The sequence below is a fragment of the Notothenia rossii genome (genome assembly GCF_949606895.1).
Source record: "Notothenia rossii genome assembly, chromosome: 3".
In the NCBI taxonomy this organism is placed as follows: domain Eukaryota; kingdom Metazoa; phylum Chordata; class Actinopteri; order Perciformes; family Nototheniidae; genus Notothenia; species Notothenia rossii.
In genome coordinates, this window is record NC_136901.1 from 94,759,135 (window position 1) to 94,771,192 (window position 12,058).

A 12,058-nucleotide genomic window follows, 5' to 3' on the forward strand; every position below is an offset into this window, starting at 1 on the left:
AAAAGCACACGTGTTCATTCAGGAAGTATGACGCTGCGCTGTCAATACGCTTCTCCATGTTTGTGATTGGTCGAATGCTCGAAATACCACCCCTTTCATGTGAACGTGCACCTAACTAGATAGGGCAAAGCTGGCTTGAGTTAAGGAGTTGATAACCCGCGTCGTAGGACCGCTTAGCGAGAGCGTGTTTGTTTTGGATTAGGTCAACCGGGTAACTCAAACATATCCAGGTTAGGTTGAACTGACTTCGTAGTACAGGCCTCAGGTTAGCCGTTCAGCATAAGTTACCATGGAGATCTAGCCCGCTAAGAAGAGAACCAACGTCGTAGGACCGGAAACCCAGTTTTCCGTGAAGTTAGTTGGCTAAACGAAAATCCGGCTTCGTAGTACAGGCCTCTGGAACACATCCTTCTCGGGGTGTAGATGACCTCGAGCCATAAGCGACAACAAATGTGATGCAGTGTCCTCAGTCCTCAGTCTATCTATTGAAAAATGTTGATTATTAGATCAATTATTTTATTATTATAAAAGTCTCATTATGCCTCGCGTGAGGCCGTCGCAATTTCTACAGGCTCCCACTACCTGTTAGCATCTGGCATCTGTTAGCATCTAGCTCTCCTGCTTACAAACATTTAGCCATCCTGCTTATACAAGTAGTAGTTTTAGTTTGCCTGCGATCTGCGGAGGCCTGCTCCGACCTGTCGAGTACGGCTGTGCTGGAGAGGTTTTTACCCCGGAGTCGTCGCGGAGAGACGGAGTGGATCCACGCTTCGGGCTTGGCCTGCTTCCACCGGGCGTGTGCTGCTGTGCGGAGGAGGATTTTACCACGGCTGGGGCCTGCTTTCCACCTGTCCTGGTTCTGCTGTTAAGAGGCCTGCTTTCACCCCGGGGATACCACGGAGGGACCGGAGCGCTTCCACGCTGCTGCTTTCGCCTGTCCTTTGCTGCTGTGCTGATTTGCTCCAGGAACATCGTGGATACTGTGTGCTGGGAAAATGGCCCATATCGGGATTCTGCCGGGCCTGTTAACTGTTTTGGACTATGAGAAGATCTCTAGTCATTCTGAGGAGTCTACTGGACTCAGGTCTGGTCTGCCACCCGCAGTGGGCATCCCCTGCAGAGGTTCGGATGTGTTGCACAAACAATTACCGGTTGCCTTGTCACAGACGATCTGCTCCACAAAATATGTTTGTCTTTTTTGTTTTCCTGCGATGATGGTTCTTCAGGACTGCTTCTTGAGCTCTAATCACTCTCGCAGACTTTTCTGGTGTTTCTAGAGTAGATGACGGTGTATGTGTGTCGATTAAGAGGAAGAGATGCCTGGTTTTTTTGTTGCTATTACTGTCAGGAAATGTACAACCTAACCCTGGTCCGCCCAGTAGCAGTAGTCAGATCTCTACTCCTGCTGATTTTAAAGCTAGGTCTGGGTTGGGTCTCATCCACTTGAATGTGCGCAGTCTGTTAGGTAAACTAGACTTTGTCCGCATCTGGGCGAGCTCGACTGATGCTGACCTCATTGTTTTATCAGAAACATGGCTAGATGAATCTATGTTGGCCTCTGACATCGCCTTAAATGGTTATAATGTGTATCGTACCGACCGGACTAATAAAGGTGGTGGCGTTGCCATTTATGTTAAGAATAGGTTCAGTGTAACCACATAAGTTTCCAAATCTATCAGTAAGCAATTTGAATTTGTAGCGTTAAATATAGAAGTGGCAAAGGGGCAACAGGTCATGGTCGTGGGCTGTTACAGACCCCCCTCAGATGTCAAAGACTCCTTGTCTTCGCTAGCAAAACTTTTATCGCAACTTTCCTACAAGGAAATAGTTCTACTTGGAGATTTGAACTGGGACTGGTTAACTGCAGTGTCAGAGGATTTTAAAAACCTTTGTGTCTCTCTGAATGTTACTCAGATTATAGACAGTCCTACTCGCCCTAACATTAAGTCCCCTGATAAATCCTCCCTAATTGATCTCATTCTAACTAATGTTCCCTATAAATACTCATCTGTGGGAGTATTTGTGAATGATCTGAGTGATCTCTGTGCTGGAGCCACAATTAGAGACACTAAGGTCCAAAAGGTTAAACCTCATATTATTATTAAGAGAGATAAAAAACATTTTGTGGAGCAGGGTTTTTTACATGATCTGTTTGGGTTTGATTGGGGTAAAATGGATCTGTGTGCTGATGTAGAAACTGCATGGTCTTATTTATATCTTGGTTTTATGGAGATCATAGATAAACATGCACCCCTGCATACATTTAGAGTAAAGGGGCGAAACAATCCCTGGTTTTCTGCTGAACTGTCCAGTCTCCTTCATGAGAGAAACAAGGCCTGGGCAAAGGCTAGGAAATCAGGCTCAGAGGTAGAATGGCTGCGTTTTAGGCAGCTAAGGAATAGCTTCACTTCACATGTCAAAAGTGCTAAGTCGAAGTACTATTTGTCAGTTACCACAGAAAACCAGAATAATCCTAGGACATTTTGGAAAGACATAAAATAGATTTCCACTAGTGATATCCTAAATGAGCTACCTCCGTGCCTCACCACAGCATCTGGCTCTATATCAAACAGGGCTACTATGCTAAATTGCTTTAATAAGCATTTTGTGTCCTGTGTTTCTCTGTTTGATTCTGTCACTAACTCTGCTTCTGTGAACGCTCCAGTCCTTGACTCTGAACAATGTGGTCTGGAAAACCCTTTCAGTTTTACTCCTTTAACTGTTGGTATTGTCCATGAAGCTTTATCCAAGTTAGATCCTGGGAAACCGGCTGGCCCGGACAACGTAGAACCTTTCTTTTTAAAGATAGCTGCAGATTTTATTGCTCCACCTCTTACTTCTCTTTTTAACCTCTCCCTCAGCACAAATACAATTCCTAAAGTATGGAAGTCTGCTTATGTCCTGCCTTTACTGAAAGGAGGGGAGGCAACTATTTTAAATAACTATAGGCCGATCTCTAAATTGTCAGTTCTGGCGAAGGTGCTCGAACGACTTGTGAGTGAACAAGTAAAGGTGTTTTTATGTATAAATGATATCCTGTCTAAACATCAGTCAGGCTTCAGAAAGCAACATAGCACCATCACTGCCACAATGAAAGGGGTGAATGACATTACGAGTATGCTAGATAATAAACAGAGTTGTGCAGCTCTGTTTATTGACCTGTCCAAAGCGTTTGACACCGTGGATCATCGCATCTTAAAGCAGAGGCTACTCAGTATTGGCATATCCAGCCATGCAGTGGGGTGGTTTGTGAACTACCTCTCTGAAAGGTCCCAATGTGTTCACTTTGATGGGCTGTCTTCTGAGTGGTTAAACATTGCTAATGGTGTTCCTCAAGGTTCTGTTTTAGGTCCACTTTTATTCTCCATATATATCAACAGCTTAGGTGAAAACGTGGATGAAGCTACTTTACATTTCTATGCGGACGATACCGTGATGTACTGTGCAGGTCCCTCCATTCAGGAGGCTGGTGTTAAATTACAGGCTGTTTTTAACATTATTCAGACTCAGCTCTCTGAACTAAAGCTTCTTTTAAATGTTGATAAAACCAAGGTAATGCTCTTTTCTAAAGCTAAAAAGACACCGGAGACTGTTTTAGATATTGTAACTACGCAAGGACAAGTACTTGAAGTGGTTACCTGTTACAAATACCTTGGTATCTGGCTTGATGATTGTCTTACTTTTAAACTTCAGGTCATTAATCTGCTTAAAAAGCTGAGGGTTAGGCTAGGTTTCTTTTACAGAAACAAGTCCTGTTTCTTGCTTGTGACCTTTTGACCTTGTGACCAAAGCTCCAACTCTCCTCGTGTCTCTCTGAGTCCTGACTCCATCAGAGCTCCAGCTCTCCTCGTGTCTCTGAGTCCTGACTCCATCAGAGCTCCAGCTCTCCTCGTGTCTCTCTGAGTCCTGACTCCATCAGAGCTCCAGCTCTCCTCGTGTCTCTCTGAGTCCTGACTCCATCAGAGCTCCAGCTCTCCTCGTGTCTCTCTGAGTCCTGACTCCATCAGAGCTCCTGCTCTCCTCGTGTCTCTCTGAGTCCTGACTCCATCAGAGCTCCAGCTCTCCTCGTGTCTCTCTGAGTCCTGACTCCATCAGAGCTCCAGCTCTCCTCGTGTCTCTCTGAGTCCTGACTCCATCAGAGCTCCTGCTCTCCTCGTGTCTCTCTGAGTCCTGACTCCATCAGAGCTCCAGCTCTCCTCGTGTCTCTCTGAGTCCTGACTCCATCAGAGCTCCAGCTCTCCTCGTGTCTCTCTGAGTCCTGACTCCATCAGAGCTCCAGCTCTCCTCGTGTCTCTGAGTCCTGACTCCATCAGAGCTCCAGCTCTCCTCGTGTGTCTCTGAGTCCTGACTCCATCAGAGCTCCTGCTCTCCTTGTGTCTCTGAGTCCTGACTCCATCAGAGCTCCAGCTCTCCTCGTGTCTCTCTGAGTCCTGACTCCATCAGAGCTCCAGCTCTCCTCGTGTCTCTCTGAGTCCTGACTCCATCAGAGCTCCAGCTCTCCTCGTGTGTCTCTGAGTCCTGACTCCATCAGAGCTCCAGCTCTCCTCGTGTCTCTCTGAGTCCTGACTCCATCAGAGCTCCAGCTCTCCTCGTGTCTCTCTGAGTCCTGACTCCATCAGAGCTCCAGCTCTCCTCGTGTCTCTCTGAGTCCTGACTCCATCAGAGCTCCAGCTCTCCTCGTGTCTCTCTGAGTCCTGACTCCATCAGAGCTCCAGCTCTCCTCGTGTCTCTCTGAGTCCTGACTCCATCAGAGCTCCAGCTCTCCTCGTGTCTCTGAGTCCTGACTCCATCAGAGCTCCAGCTCTCCTCGTGTCTCTCTGAGTCCTGACTCCATCAGAGCTCCAGCTCTCCTCGTGTCTCTGAGTCCTGACTCCATCAGAGCTCCAGCTCTCCTCGTGTCTCTCTGAGTCCTGACTCCAATTGCTTCAGAAGTTTCCCCCACAGGTAATTAAAAAAAAAACTATCCTGATCCTGATCATAACCTTAATTAACCAAGGTGGGTTAAAAGGAGGAAAGGTGCCTTTTCTCTGAATTTTTTTTGAATATGGAAACTTATAAATATTTCCATTAATTACAAATCTGACCAAAATAACGGGAGAAACATTTGTTTGGGAAATTGAGAAGACTTAAATAAGCGGTAAAACATATTGTTACTGTAACTGAGTTAAATAAATAGTGTAAGTATTGTCATGTATGAAATTAGACAGAAAACAGAAAGTGAAGGGTCGCCAGGGTTCTACGTTTTAATGCTGCTTTAATTCTATTTTGAGATGTTTAAATTCTAGTATTGTTTATTTCTACTCTTTAGTTTCTACTTGTGTGCAAAGCCTCGTTTTGATGTTTTCATGCAGCTGCAACGCAAACATTTCCCAATTTAAGATCAATAAATTACCTCTTACCTTATAATCACACGCAGTCAAACAAATACACACTCAGACAAACACAAACGTACACAGTCAAGGATAGTCAAACACACACAAATAATTACAGATGAAACAGAAGAAAAGACACGGACCAGGAAGCTGTTTCTAAAGAACTATATTTACATAATACTCTTGTTTTACAGAGAACCATATTATCAAAAGTATAAAATACTTACAAAAAATCCGCTGCAATAATATATAAAAATAACATCTATCTTCTCCAGATCATTAGGAAAGGCTTACATACAAAAAATATATTTATATTTACACAGTTCAACCCAGAACAAGAGTTCGGCAGGAGATCGGAAACGTGACACCAGCCCCAAGATATCGATAATAACGTTAAAATAAAATACACGACAAACTTCTGTGAAGGAAAACAGTACAGCAGGGAGACGGGAAAGATCGGACCACGCACGAAGAATCATACGATGAACACGGAGCAGAGGTCCAACTAAACGTATATAATGAGAACTGTAAGGACTCAACTCTACACTGCGGACATATTCAACGTTAAACTCTTCGTTGCAGTCCGATCCGACAGGTTTAACACTTTAACGTCTGTGAATTATTCAGGAAACAGGACGATATTTTCAATTTTGGAAACATAAATGCTACGTTCAAACGTTTGTGATGCTAGCACAACAGCGTGTTAGCGCTATCGTAGGAGGGAGGGATATCAAAGAAAAAACACAAGATTCAAATTGTAAATGTACCAATACTCTGCGTTTCTTTCGGTAAATCTATGACTTAATTCTCAGAATTTACAAATCTTTTTATCGCAAATTTATGAAAATATTCACTTTTTTTTTGCGTAAATCTGATTTTCTTTAAATGAATGTTTGCTTTTTTCCTCATATGTTTGGAACAGAAATGTAAAACTTTAATCTCTGAATTGATTTATCTTTGTGGAAATTTCCCCCATCCTCCCGATCTGTAATTATATATTCTAATAGCTTTAATATGCTGTCGTACTAAAGGAACATTTTCATTACAAGAATTCATTTTTCATCATCACATACGATTAATAATTCACCGTAACGAGCATTAATGATCAATTAATTCACTCAACGTTTGCTTCTGTGGGACGTTCCTCCCTGGATTCAGACTCCCAGGCAGAAACACGTCCTGAACCAAAACCTTGATGAAGAAAAGACCGAGGCAGCGCTTTAAGACTCAATGAACTGATCATTGATCGTCTTATCCGGCCTGCGAAGGATGTGGAGTCTGGAAAGTGTCGTCAGAGCTTTGAAATGTTGGGAGTTTGTTTAATGCTTCATCGGATCATAACGTCAGCCTTTAAGCGGCGAGGGACACTTCAGTCTCTTAACGAGAGGAAGTCAACTTCAAAATGCGTCTGATGCTCAGCGCCTCAGACAGTATTTTCTTAGCGAGAGGACGAGAAGAGAGGATGCTTGTTGAGGTTGATCTGAGTCGGATGGAACTTGTCTTCTGAGTTCATGACCTAAAAACTGGGATGTTTTGTACGTTTTTGCAGTTTAGCGTCAGTCATTTGAAAATGTTATAAATCCTTCAAAATAAGATTTAAAAAAGTTCTGCAGCATTTGTGTTTTTCTGACTGTGTGTGTGTTTTTGTGTGTGTGTGTGTGTGTGTGTGTGTGTGTCAGGATAATTCGTCATGTCTGCATTTGTAGTTTTAATTTAACCACAACTACAAACACGATACACACACATGACCCCGAGGAGGAATCTCCTAACCTTCATCCCCAAAGCTTTCCCCAGCTATTCTGAATAAATCATAAACACAGAAATCAATTTGAATCAGACTCAGAACACAAAAGACCCTCCTCGGCCTCTCGGGACTTTCTACATAAAAAAATGAATTTTTTTTCTGCTTTTTGCACGTTTTACCACGAGTGGAAATATGAGTATCTGATTAATAAGAAACCTCCTTCTGGTTTATCTGAACTTCAAACCTCTGTGCTATTATTTTAAATAGAAATATAAGCGTTAACATCGCTGTGAGGTCGACGGAGAGAAAGCTTCTGGAGCGTGAAAAGAAATGCTCGAAACCGAAATTTTACATGAGTGCAGGTCATTTCCCTACACACACACACGCTGCATTGTTTGTATTAAAATAGCAGTGTGTGTGCAGATATTTCCCTACAGTATGAAAATGTTCTCCACCGAGCGCCTGCTATAAATCCATCTCAGTAACGTGCTGTGGTTAAATTAATAATCCCTCAGTTATACAAACACTGAGGCGTGGTGTCACACACACACACACACACACACACACACACACACACACACACACACACACACACACACACACACACACACACACACACACACACACACACACACACACACACACACACACACACACACACACACACACACACACACACACACACACACACACACACACACACACACACACACACACACACACACACACACACACACACACACACACACACACACACACACACACACACACCAAAATAACAGCGTGATGTTTCTGGAATCGCGGAGATACGAGTATTTATGATTTGGAGTAAAAAATGCCCAAATAGACGTCTTTAAGAGTCTTATTTTTCCCCCCAAAAAGCTGGAATACACATTTTTTGCTATTGAATATGATGGAAAAAAGGATATTTTATTATTCTAGAAACTTCCATTGAGAAATATTGGATTGTTTAACCGTTTCTGGTGGAGCATATTTCAAAAATAGTTGCCGATTATTATTATGTTTAGTGTAAAACGTGCAAAAACAGCGTCCTGTCCCTTTAAGAGGACTTTTTTAAGTCCCGTTTCATCTCCGCTGAAAAGTCTATGGATTTGAAACTGTGTGGGTGGGGGGGGGGGGGGGGGGTTTACAGTGGTTTACTGAATCAGCTTCAGTAGTTTTTATTCCTTCGTTCAGTCTCCTATAAACACTGCAGTGTGTCATTCTCACACACACACACACACACACACACACACACACACACACACACACACACACACACACACACACACACACACACACACACACACACACACACACACACACACACACACACACACACACACACACACACACACACACACACACACACACACACACACACACACACACACACACACACACACACACACACACACACACACACACACACACACACACACACACACACACTTCAGTCTGCCGCTCCTTCAGAGTCGCACACCAGGTAGAAATACACCTTATTTACAAATATAATATGCGTGGTTCTCTTTCGAACATGTGTTGCTGTTTTGGGACATTATGTTGTTTAAAAAACATAATTTAAATCTATTACTTGATTGATTCCAATGTCAAGAAATCAAATACATCATGACTTTTAAATTATATTTTACATTATTCTCCTTTGTTAGGACTCAACATTGTGACCTAGTTAAACCTGTACACTTTTAAACAGAGGTGTTTTTTAGATAAACTTCACCTCAATCTGTCACTCATCAGAAGACAGGATACTGATGGGAAAGTGTTGTTCTACCTGGTGAGTAACTCTGCACAGAGCAGCTCATCATTAACCAGCTGTCTGCGTGGAGCCTGGTTTAATCTGTTAGCATCTGTTAGCCTCTGTTAGCATCTGCTGCATTTTAAACCCCGTAGTGACTCGTCTCAGCACATTTCTTCATCGCATTGCAATGGACGCTGCAGCTCAAATACCTCAGAGATATATTTCACAACAACCTTCATGACGGTTGCTCCGTTAGCTCGCTGGCTAATGCTAACACTAATGCTAACGCTAATGCTAACGCTAATGCTAACGCGCCGACCTCCTGCCTGATCAGAGGATCAGATCGGGTGCAGCAGGAAGTGTTTCAGGTGCATCAGATGCTAATGGTGTAGCATCCTGAGCGTTGTGTCCCTTCAGCAGGTGTTCCAGGTGCTAATGGTGTCCGGCGAGCAACGGCTAATCAGTGAGACGAGACTTGTCACTCCGTTAGCTCGCTGGCTACTGCTAACGCTGGCTAATGCTAACGCTCCGACCTCCTGCCTGATCAGAGGATGTGTCGGTGGTGCAGCTCAGCAGGTTGCAGGTGTTTCAGGAGCAGGTGTAGCATCAGGAGCTAACGGTGTAGCAGCAGGTGTAGCATCAGGTGTAGCATCAGGAGCTAACAGTGTAGCATCAGGTGTAGCATCAGCAGCTAATGGTGTCCCTTCAGCAGCGAGTCCAGGTCGTTCTTCCACTCCTGAGCGTTGTGTCCCTTCAGCATGTGTTTAAGGTATAGCTTCAGGAGCTAACGAAGTAGCATCAGGAGCTAACAGTGTAGCATCAGATGCTAATGGTGCCCAGCCAGCAGCTCGTCCAGGTCGTTCATCCACTCCTGAGCGTTGTGTCCCTTCAGCAGCGAGTCCACCAGCTCGCTCTCTCCGGCAAAGCTTCCTGACGCCACGTTGTACCCGAACGCCACCTGCTGCTGCTGCTGCTGCGCCGCGGTCCTGCTCACCTGGTAACCCTGGTTACACTGTAACCCGGGGCGACCACCGCTGCCGGCAACCACCTGTCCGAACGCAGCGAGGTCAGGAAGCCCTGCTGTGCTCTGATTGGCTGTTTGTTGCTGTTGCTGAGGCTGTTGCTGAGGCTGATTGGACATCTGAGGGTTTGGCGCTGCACGTTGTTGCGCGGCGGCCATGTTGTTCTGCATCATGTTCAGACCCCCCATGGGCCGCCCCCCCGGGATCGAACCGAAACTAGCAGCGCCGCCGGGGGCCATCTTGGAGAGACGTTGCTGCTGCAGGTGGAAGGCGTTGGAGGCGGAGCTAAAGGGAGGCGTCTGATTTGCCAGCTGCTGTTGTTGCCAGGCGACGCTCTGCATGTTTCCAGGCATGCGAGCGTTAATCTGCTGCTGCTGTTTCAACATGGAGGCGTTCGGCGGCCCCTTCAGATGCTGCTGAGCCAATAGGGAGTGGCGATAAGTGGCGGTTGCCATGGCGCTCAGCGGCTGCCTCGTCATGGCAACAGGCTGCTGCATGCTGTTGTTGTTGTAGAGGACGTCCCCGCCGCAAGAAGTCAGGCTGATGTCACTTCCTGTTGGAGGCGGAGCTACTCCTCCTGATGACCCCCCCCCGAGGTTCATACCCAGAATGCCTTGGTTCTGGGGGAACATGCGCTGGGAGGGGGCGGGGCCTCCCATGGAGCCGACGCTGCCCATTGGCTGAGAGGAAGCTGTGAGAGGAAAGAAGAAGTTTTAATGTTTAGGATGTATAATAAATAGTTCTCTATCTGTGTTTTTAAATGTTTGTTTTACTTTTATGTACGCACCACGACATCAAGTCAAATTCCTCGTACGTGTCAACGTGTAAAAACTGATTCTGATGTATTTATTAATGATAATAACTATAAATAATTAATGAATAACAATTTTGGCTTCAATTTGAAATGTGAAAGCTGTAGTTTATTGTTATTTGTTTCCATTATTTTGATGCCCCATGTTTTTTGTATACTATTGAATGTTAATAAACGATTAAAACACTCCGATCCCCCTCAAGGGCGGCAGTGGTTCAGTCTGTAGGGGATTGGACTTTGGACCGATCAGACCAAAAATTACGGATTGTGGGGACCAAGCCCCCAGGAAGTGCGCCGGACTGAGGAAAATATTCTTCTAAACAGCGGTACTACAACTTCCATATCAGTCCGTGACGTCACTGGACCCAGAAACACTTTTTCCCATTGACTTACATTCGGAAAGAGACGTCTGTAAATCGTTGGATATTTTTTTTTAAACTAAATAAACTACCCAGTATGAACACTTGTATAGCCCTTATTAAAAACATTCGGTTTTGACTGTAAAATGTGCTAATAACGTTATTCTGAGAGTTATTTTCCTCTGCATTATGAACGCGCATCTGAGAGTGGGAGCTCGGGGGCGGGGCTTAAGGGGCAACTCAACTGCGCATGCTCTATGAGCGCACATACGGGTATTTCTGCTCTGACAGCCAGGCATGCTGGGTAATCTGGGACGTTTCGCTCTCTCAAAAGTTGGGCCATTTTGTCTTCATGCGCCAATGAGCAGCTCTCATAGGAAAGAACGAGACCCCGCCTCCCACGCTGTATCCAGTTCTTATTAAACATCCATGGTGCGGACTGGTACTGGGGAGGAGCCAGTTCGCCTCCTGGGCCACTGCCGAAGTGCCCTTGAGCAAGGCACCTAACCCCCAACTGCTCTCTAGCGCCGGCTAGACTGGCTGCCTCCGCTCTGACCTCTCAACTGCATGTGTGTATATAACTGTGTGTGTATGTGCATGATGTAAAAAGTGTATACCTGTTAGGGCTGAACGATTAATCGATTTGAAATGATGCAAATATCAAATCGCAAAGCCTGCAATTTTTTTTCTACTTTTTTTTTTTTATATATATTTTTTTATTACATTTTGTTGTTGTTGTTGTTGTTCTTGTGTGTCGGTCATCCACACCAATCAGAAGTGCTGTGCTCCACATGTTGACATTGTTAACCAATCAGAAGTGGCCCATGATGGCAGGTGATAGACAGGTTGATCCAGTCACCTGCCAAGTATCTTTGAAAGTGCCTGCCCTTTCCAAATGGCTTCCCATGGAGCTTCAGATGGTTTGGTGAACCGTCTGAGTCAGGTTAGTAATGCTCCATCACATGTTTCTGTTACAGGGTGAGTCTTAAAC

General features: G+C 44.8%; 2 protein-coding genes across 5 annotated transcripts in view; one reads left to right on the forward strand and one right to left on the reverse strand.

Moving 5' to 3' along the window:
• Nucleotides 1–12,058, forward strand: part of LOC307032686 (uncharacterized protein) — a 528,358-nt gene that overhangs the window by 343,387 nt on the left and 172,913 nt on the right. The window lies entirely within an intron of this gene.
• The window catches only part of maml1 (mastermind-like transcriptional coactivator 1), a 33,190-nt gene continuing 26,654 nt past the window's right edge, over nt 5,523–12,058 (reverse strand). For all 4 annotated transcript variants that reach the window (XM_079667955.1, XM_079667956.1, XM_079667954.1 and 1 more), the window contains exon 7: nt 5,523–10,588. In XM_079667955.1, the coding sequence (XP_079524081.1) occupies nt 9,702–10,588 (887 nt within the window). In that variant the 3' untranslated portion in view covers nt 5,523–9,701. The remainder of the gene's footprint in view (nt 10,589–12,058) is intronic.